At 41.0% G+C, this 17,247-nt stretch overlaps 1 protein-coding gene across 3 annotated transcripts in view; it reads right to left on the reverse strand.

The window, feature by feature from the left end:
* Window positions 1-17,247, reverse strand: part of cacna2d1a (calcium channel, voltage-dependent, alpha 2/delta subunit 1a) — an 88,377-nt gene that overhangs the window by 67,260 nt on the left and 3,870 nt on the right. For all 3 annotated transcript variants that reach the window (XM_029461492.1, XM_029461491.1, XM_029461490.1), the window contains exons 2-3: window positions 5,232-5,313; window positions 3,346-3,462 (exon numbers count right to left, since the gene is read on the reverse strand). In XM_029461492.1, coding sequence (XP_029317352.1) covers window positions 3,346-3,462; window positions 5,232-5,313 — 199 coding nt within the window. The remainder of the gene's footprint in view (window positions 1-3,345; window positions 3,463-5,231; window positions 5,314-17,247) is intronic.

The following is a 17,247-nucleotide window of genomic DNA, read 5'->3' on the forward strand; positions in this document are numbered from 1 at the left end:
GGGAGAGTTCTCGTGCCACAAACAGTTTAACGCCTTTTCACTCTTCACTCAACTCGCATTGGATTAGCACAATGTTGTTCTGCGTCACCCGGACCAACCTACTACAAACGGTCCCAAACCAGGAGACCAGCATGCTAATGTTCTGTCGCTGATATCCAGCTGAGCTAATCCCGACTCCCAAACAGACTGCTCCGTTACTACACCCAACTGCCACAACATCACCACAACATCACCATGTCACAGCGGAGGAGAGGTGCTCTACCCTCTATTGACTCCTGATACCATGTTTTTTGAATTGTATTGTACAAGTTACTTGTCTTCTTGTACATCTTAATAAAAAATAACAAAACTTGCATTTAAGGCATCAATTCTAATGTGTTACACTTTAGTGTTGAAACGGTTGAGATAATATCTTTACATAGTTGGTTACTTTTATTACTGCACTCACTATGATGTTGATTGAGACCAAGATGACATGCTAAATAGTAATAATAGAAAATGACAGTAGTAAAAAGAAAATGTATTATTCTTGGCCGGTAAGAAACCTGTCTGGCCGGTAAATGATTTCATCTACCAGAAACTGTATAACATTACATCTTCCAATTGTTTATTATAAAAGTTGTAGTAAATATATTTCATAGTATGAAAAAGATCAAAATAAATTATTCAACAAATAACAAATGTACAGAAAGTGTCCGTGTACTGAAGACCTGTCAAAAACCTTCGCTAAACCTTTGAGTAAATTAGAAGTTTATAAATAATCTAATATTTTTTTCCAATATTACATTTTTTAATTTGAGAGAAGAATGGACTGCTTTATATAGACTGCTTTTATATAGCACTTTCCCCAATCTTTTACAACACATGTCATTCACCCATTCCATGATCACCTTGTTAATGGATTATTACAGTAGAGGGGGCACGTTCAGGGAAAATGGGTCTGTCAAAAATGCCATTAACAGTATCTAATCACAAAATAACTAGAATTCTGTGTAACAGTATATGGAGGTGGACTTTTTAATGTACCACAGCACATAACAGTGCTATGTGAACAAGAAGAGAGTGCTGCCTGTCGACTTATGTACTAAAAGGCCAAGATCTTAATGGATGGGGTTCTGTAATAGGCTTCTAGTCTTTTGTACGCCGCCTCATGGGAGGTGTGGCTTGGTGCACTCATGGATTTCCGAACACACTCCCTCTACTCATCATTATTTTCTCTCTCATACACATCAGGACATTCAATTTCTCTCAGACAGAAGGCTATAACCTCTCACACACTCGCTTGCTTACATGATCACTTCAGCTCAACTGCAACAAAGAACTAGAATACTGATGGTGGTAAGTCAAAGGGAGGGATTCTTTACTGCGTATATTGTAACCTGTGCAGAGAGATATTAGATTAGTGTTGGTCAGGTCAAGAAACATTATGCTGCAGTCGTCCATTTCCTCCTTCCGTTTCAATTCATGATCTAGCTAAATGGACACAGCAACTATTTATGGTCCCTTACATAAATTGATGGCCATAAAGGTGGCTTAAATATACTTCATTATACAGCAGTGGACATAATGTACAGTAGCATCAACATCAGCATATGGTGTTTAGCTTTTTTAAAAACCCATTTTTACCTCCCTCGCTGTTTTCACACTTCCAGCGAAGAGCAAAACAACTGCAGTTAACTTGTGCAGGTGAAATACACAGCAGATGGTGTGGATAAAATGTAAGAACAGAGCCTGTAGTTTAACATCTCTATTCTGCTTCTATTCATTTACCGAGCAGGCGTACATCTCTCTCAAGGTGCGACGCAACAACACCGAGAACTAATTGTCCCTCATCCCCTGGCAATTCCTGGGATGTAAGAAAAACACAACGTTTGGCTGGATTGATGGGATAATCAAAGAGAACATAACTATAGTAACAAGCTGTCGGATTGATCAAGACCGGGAGCGCCTAAAGATCCTAATTTAGTTGAGCAAATACTGTTGTGTTTAAACTAAGGAGCAGTGAAAGGTTGTAACGATCAAATTAACTCGTTTTCCTTTTACAACTACATGCATACAAGACTATGAGTCTACACTAGCAGCTCTTCCAAGATTGATTTAGGCTGCTAACATTAGCATGCTAACATGCTCACAATAACAATGCTGTTGTTCTCATGTTTAGCAGGTGATGTTTACCTCGTCCACCACCTTAGTTCAGCGAGCTAGCCGGCTAGCATTGGCTGATGAGCACTAAACAAGTACAGCTGAGGCTGATGAGGATGTGATTAGTTTTTTTAAATATTTTCTAATCAACCAAAGTAATGGACACAATTAAAAGTTTGACCTGATGGTTAAAAGGTCATCTAATGTATTGTAAGACATCTTAAAGGAGGGATATAAACGTGTGCACCAAATTTCATTGTATTAAAAGCCCAAATGTCAACCTGCTGGAGGCGCTAGATGTTAAGTCACGGGATCACCAAAGTTATTAAGATGAATCCTCTGGGGACTTGGAATGTCTCTGCCAATGACTTGCCAATCTATCAAATCGTTTTTGTGGTGGACTAAACCCCTGTCTGATCAACATTGTTATCCCTAGAGCCATTCAGCCTGCATGAATGGTCTTATATTGTAGCTAACATGTCTATGATTGATGATAATATAAATGCACACAAAGACACCGAATCTGAAACAACCTCACAACTTTTCCAAGGTCTTTGAATTGTCTCGTCAGCCATTCAACAAGGAAGAATTCAGCCACTTGTGGTGAACACTGCCAGCAACACATTACTACAAAATGAAAGCATCTTTCATAGCGTATCCTCCAAGCATTTTCCCCCCCCCCCCCTGTTAGCCATGAAAGCAGCAGGTACTGTATGGATGAGGTATGTGGGTAGAGTTGTTTCAGTGTTTCAAAGGAAAGACAAAGGATTCCTGAAAGTTGAAACTAGTCATCTGTAACATAATTATTTTCAAAACAGCAAAAAGTGATACAACCCATACATGTTTGGTATGCAGCAAACCAGACTGGTAACTTTGAATTAAGTCATCTAGCTGGAGGATGTCTGCTTATATTAGATCAGTGCATGGCCTGAAGCAGCGCCTGTATTCCAGTGTCCGCTCTGACGTAAAATGAGGAGGAGCAGGTTGTTTCTGTGTGTTTCCTTGGGCTCGGCTAGTAGAGACTTTGGTCCTTGTCTCACAAACAGACTAAAATTTGCACTTTATGTTCCTATCTCAAACTAAAAAAGGAACAGCTTTTAATGGTCCATTTGATAACAAAGAAGAAGCAACAACCAAACTCCTCCACTCGCCCAAGAAGCAGGGTTGCCACCAGATAACTTGGTGTTAGGAGATCACACTCACCGTTAGGGCTTCGGAGCGGTTAGCCAGCAGTTTCTCTATATTCCCAGAAGCCGTCGTCACCAGATCCCTTGCATTGTTGGTCTCCACACTGAAGTGAGGTCTGTGCTTATGATATATCTGAGAGAGTTAAAGGAGAAGAGCAGGAGTCAGAGATGAGCAGAACTTAAACTCAACAAATCCATGTCTTTGACGTCAAGTCTTTATCAGTTAGACGGCGTTCACTCAAAACACACCTGAATTAAAAAAAGGCTACACACTGTATACGTTGTGGATTTGATTTTTCAGGTGAGACAATGTAATACAACCCAGGAAGGCCAATTTGAAAAATAGATTCACGAGTTTGAAGAGTTGTCAGACACAAAACACTGCACAGCAGTTCATGGTTGGCACCTCAACCCGAGGCCACCAGTGAACAGTGTGCGATACATGTCTTTGATTGGCCCATTGCTCTGTGTTGCATCAAATATTGAGCCGGAATAAACTTTTTCGCCGATGACCCTGCATTATTTTAGTTGTGTCCTCTCAGCACCCCAACTGTGCCATGGCAGCAGTCCAGTTTAAAAGAATGAGGGAGCTGCATGATGCCGACAGGTAGACGGGGAAATAGTCTAAAGCGGTGTCTCCACCCCCAAAATTATGATTTCAACCACTAGTTGGCTTTACATAGCCAAAATGTTCACATTATGTTTTACAAACTTGCTAGCACAATACAGTACTGTATGTGAGGCTGAGAATGTTCCTCCGCATCAATCGTCATCTTCTATTCTTCGTCAGAACCCTCTGACCAAAGCACAATGATTTAAAAATGGAAGCTACATGTCCACTGATTAAATTGCACTGTCAGGTTATGTAAGCAGGCTGTGCTATGGAATATGCTCCAGCAAAAGAAATAAGAAACACAAATGCCAAACAGCCAATTATTTAGCAGCCGAGAGGGTTTTCATTATCCGACATTCAAACCACAGAACTGAGGCGCGTGCATGTATTTGTCTTCATCCTCCAGGCATCTGATGGATTTTGCTTTGGTGCAATGGCAATATTAAAGAGTAATACTCCTGACTTTTATATTTGGATTAAGTTATTACAAAGAATCCAGGTGGATTTCCTTGGAATGTCTATATTTAATCTCTATGTTAGAACCTAAAGTAGCCGTGCACGATACTGTGGATTTGCGGTGTCTGAGTTGAAAACTAATATGATTCCCAGTGACAAAAGGTACAACTGTGTGCATAAAAGTCTACAAATGATGCCTTCTATTAACGATATTAGAAGCTGATCCATTTTGTTTTTTACAGGAAGAACTGCACAGGCTATCTGGATCATTTCTCCACATGTTTTATACACTTTTAAATTATACATTTTGTTTAAATAAGGGCATCCCTAAAAGTATCAGCTTATGTTACACATAATATTGCCGAATATGTTCAATTCTCATTTCTGGTGACAAGTTGGGCCACCACATTAAAAAAAACAAAAAAGAAAACAGTGATGCTTTGAAGACGACTGATTATATTCTTGAAGGCAGCGCGGAGAAGAAGTGCCAGATGCATTATGTCAATCAATGTGGATCGAAAAAAGCTTCTTCTCCTATCTCAGATGTGGCTGTGTGTGTGTGTGGGTGTGTGTGCAAGGACTATGGCCATCACTGTACAGTTGTTGTGATGCTGATCTTATCTGAGTGTACATTGGGTTGGCAGAATGAAATGATTGCAGGATTATGTCTAATGAAAAGCTACTATATGTGTGTGTGACAAGCTGAGGTCATTCAAGGACGGTAATTGACAGTAATGACTTAAAAGTACACACAATAATTGTTGTCAATTCTGAACCTTGGCAGTAGGTTGTATTTCAAGTCGAACGAGAATGGGATGGACAGTCATGCTTACCTGTATTAGGTTCTCCATACCACTGGCTGTGTCTGTTATTGTGATCAACTCTTTTTGCATCTGGTCCACCCATTCCTTTATCCTAAGAACACAACAAAAACAAAACAATCAATCAATTAGCCAACCAATCCTCATTTAATGGAAAGCTTCTCATTGGCCTGCACAGTCAAATCACAATTGTTGAGGCGCTCCAATCTCATTCAGTTTGAATACAGCACACGTGACCACACGCTTTATTGCTTACTATCCAAATACGCTTTATGGATTCAGGATGGGAAAGCATGAAATAATAATGTTCAACCAAGTAAAATGTATTTCTCTACTCCACATGAGCTGTGCATTAAGGCGAGAGCTATTAATAGTTGTCAGCATGAGAGTGTCACATGCCACTCTCGGGGGTGAGATTCTCTTTACTGTTAATTCTTCTTATGAGAAAGAGGACAGAAAAGGAAAGATAGAGAGACAAACAGTAATGTATTCTAGTTTAGACTTTGTTTTATATGACATTTAAACACTTTATCTAAGATTTCTTTACTCAAGTAAAATGTATTTCATTGTTGTTGCATTGCAAAAAGCTCAGCATCAGTACAACTATGACCCCTATGGGAATGCCTGTGTGTATATGAACATATCTAAACAGTAATGTCTAAACTGTTCTAAATCAACTTGCCCCGTACTGTACCTTAGCCATCAGGAATTCTAGGACACTATTTCCTTAAATGGAATCCCTGATATTCAGTTCAGGTATGTTGCGGGCGTGCATGAGTGTACGTGGCGTCTATGTGAAACCATATCCACCATAGCCCTTCATTGTCAAAAACACCAATCTATTTCCAGTTGTTAGGTGACCCTAGATGCAATGTACACAATTACATACAGTTCCTGAAATAGGCCGGTACTCACAAGTACTGAGTCCACAGTACCCTTACTTCTTAATGTGTACCGCCACCTCCTAGTGAGTCTAGGTACGCAGCCCTAAACACCTGCGGAACTGCGTTCACAACCTTAAGAGCCAAGTGCACATAAATGCTTCAGGTCGCAGTTATGCCGGTGAGACGGCTGCATGGATTAAAATGAGATTTCTGAATGCTGCAGGTGTAACTGCGCTGTTAGTAGCTAGCTGCTTAATCTGCAACCCAGCATCTGAAAACCTCAAAGGCGTACAAAAACCAAAGTGTAAAATGATCACATTTTGGTTTAGGCTAGCTGTTTGTAGTGTTTGAGCTAAACTAAGAGATTACGGACGGTAACTTCACATTTACCATACAGACGTAAGAGTGAGAGCAAGAAAAGAAAGTCAAACTATTCCTTTAAACTAAGTTGAAATCGTTGACATTTTAAAATATGTTTTCTCCAGTTCAAATACTTTTATCAAGTGCTGAAGTAGAATTGTTTCAGCTAAAGCAATGTCCACAGGTAATAAGATCCCTATAGCAACTACAATACTACATAACAGATGAAAACAATACACTGTACACCTATTGTACAAACCCTCCCCCGGGCTCTTTTACGATAGCCAATTACAAATACACGACACGATCCATAAAGAAAATGACCTTTTCTTCCCCACAGTGTGATTTAACCTCTTCACCTTCCACACTGCTGAGGGGCCTTTGACATAGGAACTTGGTCTATGTTATCTTATTTAAAAAATACAGTGTAATGTGAGCAGGGTTAGCTCACGCTGGAAAAGCTAGAAATAATATATTTAGCTTTCTGTGAGACAGCTGCTAGTGGCTGAGGGCAGATATAGGATGGGCCTACTGTCAGCAAATAGCTCAACCCCCCCCCCCCCCCTGTCACAATCACGTGCACATGTATCCACACATACACACACACAGCAGGTAAATGGGAAAATTAGAGTACATAATGTCCTAAAAATGACTTCAAAGTGGATTTTTATCGACAGTTGTTATGTCTGCTGATTACTGTACATGGAGCCAACACCAGGGTCGAGATAAGGTCCACTGACTGTAGTGAGCAGCAGGTGTGTATTAGGATCGGGATGCATGTGACGTTTTCAAAAAAAAGCCCAGTTGGTCTTAAGCAAGAAGGGTGGACCATTACAACAGGTGTCCAATGAGAAAACGGTGTGTGTGTGTGTGTGTGTGTGTGTGTGTGTGCGTGTGTGGTTATGCTCCATTAAAGAAGAGATGTTCAATGCCACGTCCTTTAATATTTAATTAGTTAAATGTCATATTTACAAAACTATTTTGGCGTGCATTCTCATCACAGCTAGTGTACGTTTGAGGCATTTAGTGTTGTTGTTGCTGATCCAAGTTAAGTTGCTTTACTAGATAAAGACACCTCTTGTCATGAACCAGCCAACACTAATCCCGTTTGGAGAGCTTCTTTGTAGAACCCTAATGAGGAGAGGAAAGTTACAATAAAACCCGATCCAGGGACCTAACCACACTAGTATAAAGTGATTAGTTCTCTCACTTGTCTGCAGCAGCCTGGACGTTTCTACATGATGTCAGATTGTCATATAATGAAGCTCCCTGCTAATGGCTAATACTCACTTTGTGCGAGAATTTTGAAACCTCTCTTATCTTGGTTTAATAAAATCTCTGGGGTAAAAACAGAAAGGATACTCAGCGTTCTGAGTAGCCACTTCCACAAATTTACCCTCTTCCTCCAGTAAAAAGCAAACATGCCCTGCATAGAATCAGGATGTGTGGAAGTGAAAAAAAAGAGTTGTTTCTTTATTAATAGACGCAGGCGAAGGAAATGTTTTTTAAATGAAGAAATGTTCAGAAAAAAGGTACAAAAGCATTGAATGAGAGGTTGGAAACTTGGAGCAGCACATGGAAAAATTAGATAGCATCATGAACCCCTCCCATGCCCAGCTCCTATTCTGCCCCCCTCCCACCTTCTCACGCTCTCTCACTCCCTCTCCCTTGGGAAATTGCAGATGGGGACAAAGTGGGAAGGAAGGAAGCCTCCAAAATGGCTGGTGAGCCATGTAGAGCTACTCGGCTACACAGCGTTTGCAGATGAGAGGAGCCATGTGAAACTCAGCCAAGTGTGAGACCTGTTGGCCTTACAAGCCTCTTTTCTCTCTCACACTTGTCTCATTGACTCATTACTATCACCCACTTATGAAGCAGGCTGTTTTTCTGACAGGCGATGGTTGAAAGACTCCTTTTTTTGTTCTTTTTGCCAGTTGTGGTCGCTCACTCATATACTCGCTTTCCTTAAAGTATGTAAGAACGCAGTGTAGACCAGTATACTGCAACATCTGAGGCTGATACAAGTATATAATCTGCAAAAATCCAGTGTACTTGGGATACTACTGCATATAAACAACTCTGATTGTTAGGTAATTTAGACCAATAAGGCAATGCATGAGGCAAGATCACACTATCACTTTGTTGTGCCACTGTGAAGTGGAAACTAAATATATTTCACACAGTTCAGCTTACTCATCACAGAGAATACTACTCAGCCTGTGAAAACAGATGTATAATGTATTCTGTGGCTCTGGAGGGAGCTACCAGTTTACCAAGTCTAGCAGCATTTACAAACGTGAAGAAGGTCTAAAAGGTTACCGAGTTGCATTATAGGATCTAGTGCTTTTGGGGCTTAAACTGTATAAAAAGACAGAATATCACAGGCTTTTTTAATTAGTAACTGCATTAAAATTGCATTTAACTTACTCTTTCTTGTAGTTACAGTGCTGCTAAAGTAAAAATGTATGGTATGTCTTTTAAATCTTTTCACCGATACAAGCGACTACTAGCATGTGCTGGGAGTCTGAAGCCCACATGTTGCAGCAGCAGTGAGGCTTGTGTTCGACCATTTGGTGACATCTAGTACTTCACTGTGCTCCAACCAGCAGTGGCTCACTCACAATCAAATGCAATTAAATTAAAGTAATTTTAAGTGAGGTAGGTCATTCTGCCAGGTGGGAAATATCTGTCACAGTGGAATATCTAATGTACGTAAAACTAAGGAAGCTCCCTCAGCCTGGCAGAAACTCACACGTCACAATATCACTATCACCATGTGATACCACTCCTACATTTCCCTGAGCCGAGTTGGAAATGAGCCCTGGTCCTAAACATGCACTCACACTGTGGGCCTGGACTGGTTTCATACTTGTGAGAGTTGAGATGAGAAGTTCTGATACCCGTCTACCTCAGCATGTTGTTTGCGATAGTGAAATGTGACTGGAGGTGCATGCAGTACAGATCAACGCCGGTTCAGTGACTTTAGAGGGTTGAAGACACAAGCACACATGTGCCAGTGGGTTAAATGGGGTGAAATTAGATGAGGTGCTGGTGAGCAGTGTCAATATTACCCCAATATTAGCTCCTCCCCCCTCTCCTTTGGCCTCCATCCCTCTAATGACTGGAAGAGAAGCTGCCTCCTTTAGGCCAGCTGTCACAAGTGTACATGTACATGCGTGTGTCAACGTCTCTATGTAACCAGAGCACAGGTCTTTCAGAGGGCAGGAGGGGGTTTCCCAGGGTCAAAGGTCACCAGGACAGGTGCAGCTCTTAATGTAATGAAGTGGGCGTGGCCCATTTGTGCGCGTGTGTTATACAAGCCACCATTCAGAGTGATTGAGCAGTGCATGACAAAGCACCCGATAACAATTTAGAAAGATTTACTGGATGTGGAAATTAGAAAATCCAATTCCAACTTTATAATTACTATAAAATATGTCAGAGATTTGTTTACAGCTTGTTGATTTGCCCAAAAGCGGGCCAAAATGAAACAATTAATGCAGGTTTGATTTATATTTGGTAACATAGAGCCCGCAGAATGTCCCATTAGCGAGGTGATAATGTTTAGGAGTCTTTTTTAGATTTTAAAGAAGCAATTACGATGGTTACATTGTTATGAGGAGTAGTGCAAGGGTAGTGTATTATTGTTGTCTGGCGTACAGTAGTATCTGTAGAAGAGATTTATTCTGCATTATTTGCCAACTTGGAGAGGTGGGGGGAAAAAAAAGAAACACTTCTAAGAAACACTCTGACCCACCATTAGTGGAAAAACAAATAGCCTCGCTCCGCCAGCTAGGAGCACACTGTCCAATCCCTGGGGAGAAGACAGAGAAGTGGACGCAATCCCAGAATAGAGAGCATGACTCGGCATTAAAGTAGTGTTGTCTTACCTCTGACCACACATACCCCTCGGGCAGAGCTGTGTGGGACCGTGGGGGGTGTATGTGTCCCCCTCTACCTCGAAACCACATCCTCTGGCCTTTAACTGTTGAATACACTTTTAGCGGGGGTAATACACGTGTAGGACAATCGGCTCAGGAAGTGAACATGCTTCAACACTCAAAAACTATAAATATCAAAGTCGGGAAACCATTTAGATCGTTAAAAGAAAGAGCAGCTACAATTTACATCATGTTATGCAATTGAAAGCTCCAGAACAGCTCCTGCATGGACCTTGTGGTGAGACAGTTTTACCCAAAGTTATCACTTAGACATACAGTAAGCTGACCTCAAACTGTCCTTGACTACTTTGTTTCTACTTTTACCTCCATTCTAGGGTTAGATTTTTCTTTTTAAAGCTCATAGTCGGGCTGTTACAGGAGGTTTGCAGGAGTTTGTAATCCAACTTCAAAAAGATGCTTCCCAGATGGAGTTCATGGAGAGAAGATTGGGCTTGAGTCCTGTCTTTGCTTTCATACCAAACTTATTTCTTTATAGAAAGAAAGCAGCGAGGGAACTTTAGATAAATACCCTGTAGACTGTATTCTTATGCTTTAGGCTGTCAAAAGTATTGGAACAGTTTGTCATAAAACACTTCTTCACGTCTCGCTGGTTAACAGGCAGTAGCTTCTTAAAGTCCTCTCATCTCAACTGAAACTTGTGGTATTAATAGTCTAATGCCATGCGGCGTGCATACCGTATCTTCGATCAACAGGGGAAGAGAAAGGATCTGTGGAAAGCACAACGACCTTACACTGTCATTCAGCAGCAGAGGTTTATAAGTGTTATTTCTATAGCTTCATAACAAGTCTGTTTATGTCCTTTTTTCCTTCCGCTTACACAGAGTGATAAACCTGACACAGTGTAAACACGCCAAGCCGAGTGAAAGTCCAGAAAATGAATCCAGCGACGTTGGACTTGCGCCGGCTCCGAGGCCCAGCACGCCCTGTGCGCGAGCAGCCGCGAGAATCCAGGGCTCAATATCCAATCTCGGAGTTTCCACTCCAGCGCCCTCTCATCTTGTAAACATCCTCATGTTTTTATACTCAGAACTCAGTCTGCGGATCCACATTTGATCTCTTAATACCATCCAAAGCGTCACAGAGGAAGCCTCCGACAGCAAACACTTTTTTTTCTCATCATGTTGTGGAGTCATGGTTTCCAGCACTGGGAGACAGCTGGAAACCTTATATCCTCCTCTGATAGTAGTCATTTGGGTTTCTAAATTGTTCTTAGAGAGAGACAAGGCTGACACAGCTACAGAAAGCAGCGGGGAGAAAAGAAAAGAAAAAAGATGGGGATGTTTGAAGATGGCAGCGTGGATGTAATTGAGCCACTGGGGGGGGATGGCTAAGTCGAGCTCCGACTATGAAGCAAGGCATCTAATAATAAGCGAGCCTGAGAGAGCTTTGTAGAAGAAAAAATATTTCCTGCCCCTTTTTCTGTCTGCCTTTCCCTTCTTCACACTCCTTTAATCCATCAGAGGTAAATCCATTATTGCCGAGTTTATTTCTCTTCATTTGATTGCTTGGGTCCTTCTTTCTCAATTCTTTCCGCTTCATTTCTTCCCTTTTCTTCTTTCCACCTCACTGACTCGACTATGTGTTTGTTGTTGTGTATAATGTTGTTTTATAGTTTACATTTTCATCTTACGAACTCCACATAATTAATACCAATGGCGGGCTGTGCATTTCCCACCTTGGCCTTCAGTGATGTCCTACACAGTCCTACCTGAATTATTCAACCTCTTAATACTATCATTATGACGCCATGGCTCTAGAAACTATACATTTAGACAGAAACGCAGTATATATCTGATTGGTTAACACCACAGTTTTGTCTCCGTTCACTTTAAGTGACAGGTGCCTGAACTGTTGATTCTGAAGGCCTCAGGGCAGATTTCTTGGACCCTGGCAACACATCATGGCTGAAATATGATTGGATAAAAGCTCTAACATAAAGGCCAGACCTCCAAATCTCCATCTGAGGCTGGAAGACGCGCAACCAAGAGGAAAGCTATGAAATGAAGAGAATAGACTATGGGGAATAATTTAATACATATTTGTGGAAAAGAATAACTATATAAATAAATAAATGTATATTCTGATGATGTTTAGGCTAGCAGAGAAGGCCTTGCTGGCCCTGACGACCCGCCACTGATTAATAGCCATATTTGCTACCTAATGTTTCCCATTTTCTCTCTAAATGAACTCATAATGCTTGAAACGTCTTTCCTTTGTCCTCTCCCCCCCCCCTCTAACACATATCACTACGGAGCACAAAAGGAGACAAGTGATGATATCTTCTCCTTTATTGAGGTCAATAACACCATAATTGCAGGCTTTGTAAATGTCTCACGGACTCATTATCCTCTATGGCAGGGTGTTATTGATATTTCTGCTTCTCTTCTACCATTTTCCTCTTACCATGGCCCCATGCCTAGAACTGAAGAGCCGTGTTTATGTGAAGTCATGACAACAGTAATTTCCGCGCTCTATCAAACACTTATGTTTGGGTGTATTACAGATGTGGAAGAGCTGACGAGACATTGTATGACCATTACAAATGATGGGGTGGTGCTGGTGGGCAATCATGCACTGATGGAGCAGGTGTGGGTTACAAACAGCTTCTATTGACTTGTATTGCTCAGTTGAAAGCTGCACCACCCGTATATAGTATATTACTATATAAAAGACAACAAGCCAGACCTAACCATCACACTTAGCTTTGAAAGGTAAGATGATATGTGGAGTGTTAAGGTAGGTTCTCACAGGCCGCAAAGCAATGTTTTGCTTTGATTCGCGTTCGCTGTACCTAGCTAGCAACTTACAAACCATATGTGTGTGTGTGTGTGTGTGTGTGTGTGGAGCGTGGATGAATAAAGAAAATTGGATAGAGAGTGGGGAAAGTTGCTTAGTGGTGCATGAAGCCAATAAGGTTTGACTTCCGAGTACAAAATGACCCCGATCTTTCAGTGATCTTCGGCATCTATGGGGATCTATAGATCAAGGAGTGTTTCTCCTAACCCCGCCTCCCAGCCACTTGGAGGAAGTAGAAAATTACATTATATACTTAAATAATAATGCAAACAATTCAAGTTGACAAAAACAAAAAGGACTTTTAGAAGTCAGATTAGGGTTTTTTAAGGTTAAAAAACAGTTGGTGGTTATTAATTAATGTGGATGTTTGTGTTTGTAATATTGTTATTTAGTTTTTAAAATTATATTATTTAATTTACATGTTTTGAGTTTCTCTTTTGGCAAAATAACATCCATTCATTGATTTATTCTTATATAATAATAATAATAATAATAATAATAATAATAATAATATAATAATAATAATAATAATAATAATAATAATAATAATCATTTCCATTCTAAGACACGTCTGTAAACAAAGTCAGACCAGGCCATTTGGATATCTACAGTCTGTCCACTGGCAACATGAGACTGCCACAGAGAGCCGGGGGTCAGAGCCGGGGGTCAGACTCTCTTCCTACCCTTGCCCATGTTTGATCTTACACTCTGGACCACAGCGAGCCGGGACTGACTCTCCGTCCCCCTAGCGCCAAGTCTTTCTCGTCCACACCCTCCATGTCAAAAGGCATATACATCTTGACAGAACTAACAGCTCCCATTGTATCACCACTCCCAGCAGGTGTCTGGACACATTAAAATCGGAGGGGACAGAATTGTTGTGACACCTGCAAGTGTTTGCACTTGCTGCAGAGCAATCGCACCTGCTGGTGAGATTCAAACACAATACTAAAGAACGACAGCAGTGATTAATTAACGTTATACTAATGTTGTGCACACATGAATATGGGTCAAGTTGTGTCTAAAAAAAGAAGTTGGGGACTATTTCCTTGATGGAGAAGTATTGACTGATTTGATGTCAAGTAATTGATTAAAACTACAATCCCTAAAATGAAGCTTGTAAAAATGCGCATCATTTAAAAATATATTGTCTTTTCAATCCCTTAGTCTTTCAAATTATTATAGAAAATACTACAATATTTTAAAGAAACAATTTTTTTCCTCCCTCTCTTGCTCATCCAGCGGTCTTTCTTTCTGCTACATGTCATAATGACAAACCCTCCACATCCCTGTCACCTTCACACTTCCTGAGCAAACTCTCTCTCTACCCATCCATACATTAACCCTGCCCTTTTGCCTCATGACACACACACACACACACACACTTCTCGGACGATGTGCATAAATAGAGAGATAAGAGAGACCCCCCCTGGCTAAAATGTCAAATTAGCGTCAATTTAGACGCCTACACTAGCAGACCACTGTTAGTGCTGTACTGAGGACTAGTCTCCCTGATGGCTACATTGTCCAGTGTAGTGTAGTCTGGCATTAACAGCTCTTATGTACCAATACGACTCCATTAAGGGGCTCGAGAGAAGCCATCACAGACCATCATGGGTCTGTGTCTCTCTCGAAATACTACAGATCAGATGGGCTAGTAGTGTCTCGCTGGAGATATTTTAAGCACTTAACTCCTCTAGTGTGATTAGGATGAATTGGCTTATTATTAAGTCCTTTACCACATTTCTAGAGCTTTATAGGAAACTTGTGGACACATTTGTTATATAGTGAGCTGTATGTGCCAGTATATCTCTAGGTAAGGTATAAGTCAATAAGAAATAAGGATTAAAAGAAATTGTTTGGAAATATTTTTGGAAATAAGCTTATTTGCTGAGAATTAAACGAAAAGATTAAAGATCATTTCTGTACACTAAATATGAAGTTGGAGCCAGGACAGGGCTCCAGAGAACCAACAATCTGTCTAGAGCGACTAAACATTTTCATTAATCACACCGGTGTGTTTGACATTTAGCAGGTCTGTGTGTGCGTTTGTTTGCGTGTAGCAATATTCTTTCCCTACCCTACTCTGCCTCTGATTGGCTCTTTCCCTGATATTCTTCTTCACTGAATGCAGGTGGGGGCGGGGGGAACAATAAGGCATGTGCATGTGTGAAATCATCCTCCTCGAGAGTCATCGCAACCTTAAAACGAGTACAGTATTCTGTATTACCTGCATTTCTTTTTTTACAGACTTTTGTAAAGGAAAATGCTGCAGTGCCCGTAAGAACGGTCCATTTATTAATAATAATAAATAATACATTTTGAAAAAAGAGTGCATCGTAAGCTGGGAAGGCTAGGAACACAACGGAGCTTCGACGTTCAAAATTGAAACGTTAAAGAAGCTCAACGTCTCCTAGTCCTGTGCCGTGACAGGCGCGTGTACGTCAGAGCAGCCCTCGTCCCCCGCAGGACTTCCGCGTCAGGCATCAGGAAACCGAAGGAGTGAGATATGATAATATCAATGCAAACAGTGCGGAGCCCTGCAGGAGATGGTTAGCTTAGCTTAGCAAACACACCGGAAGCAGGAGGAAAGGCTAGCCTGAGGTATCAGTCCGATCAATTCTCTATCCCAACTCTCTGCAAGAAGTGAATAAGCATATTTACTAATGTTAATAATGTCCAATAATACAGTTTGGAAATGATATCTTTCTCTTTCTATATTTTTAACAAGGCTATTCTTTTTAATGCTCATATTGTTCTCGTCGAGTATGCCTTGTTTTGAGCTGCATTTCTGGTGTATTCAACAGGTTGTTCTAAAACAAAGTCTTTATGAGCCCCAGAAGTGGCACTATTTTCTCGACCTACACACATGTGATCGTGAACATAAAAGAGAGGACAGTCACAAAAACCTGATGTGAGAAGCGGCAGGATGAGCCACAGGGTTTGATATTCAACTTTTAGTTACACACAACTTGTGTTTCTGTATCTTGTGTTCTGTTTTGCCTCCCTGTGTTTGACATGTGCTTTACTGATTACTGCTTATTTTAGTAAGCTCTTTCTTATATCCCTTGAGACATACAAAAAGCATATAAGTAAATAAAAAACAGCCTTACGAACTACACTCCCCATGCTTTATATTACGGTATACAGATGTGCTTCCTGTACGGGATAGGGCTCCCGACCAAACAGCTGTTAGCTATTTTAAAGGTTGCCTGGACAACGCTGCAATGGAAAATTCTTGGGAATTTCCATGTGGCAAAGGATTGTGGGTAGGTAATACAGCAGCATGCTTCGTTACGACGAAAAGAAATTAGGACAGGGGGACTCGACTTCATGAGAAAGTTAAACCAGACACTAAAGCAACACTCTGAGGTCACACGTAAACAAGGGGTCCACAAAATATCAGTCGGGGAAGATTAATGTGAAGCCCCCTGCCACTCTACACCCCTCTGTCATGTATCTTTACCAGCGTCCGAGTCGGAAAGACAGAGGCTTGCCGTAAGAAAGTCACGGTTGAGGTGGGGGCAAAGGGGAGTGAATGGGAGAGAAGAGAGGGAAAATGAGTAAGAAAAAGGCAAAAGAAAAACTGTGAGAGAAAATAAAGTGAAAGTGGCGAGCAAACATTATCCATGGGCACAGATCTTGTACCCTTGTATGCGTGTGTAACAGATATCGCCCGCCAGCTGCTTGACTCAAGGCGGGAGCATGCCTCCTGAAATATACCTACAAGCACCAACTCTCTCAGGGCTGAGCGGTGCAAATCACAGCCAGGGAAATACAAGCCTGAGCTGATCTTTTCCATCTGCTCTTTACATTTCATTCATCCTATTAAAACCTCCCTGTATTATCAGTGTCCTAATCCAAGTTAGATTTCACACTGGAATCAAAGGAAAATCCAATTTATCAAACGTTTTCTTTTTTCGTTCATTGATTAGAGCAGATGAGAAATCTCTCCATCTCTCCAAAAGTAAGAAACAAGATCAAGGCTCTCTGATTTAATCAAGACACGAGGCCCGGAGCTTTTTC

Source organism: Cottoperca gobio, chromosome 23 (genome assembly GCF_900634415.1).
Source record: "Cottoperca gobio chromosome 23, fCotGob3.1, whole genome shotgun sequence".
Lineage (NCBI taxonomy): Eukaryota > Metazoa > Chordata > Actinopteri > Perciformes > Bovichtidae > Cottoperca > Cottoperca gobio.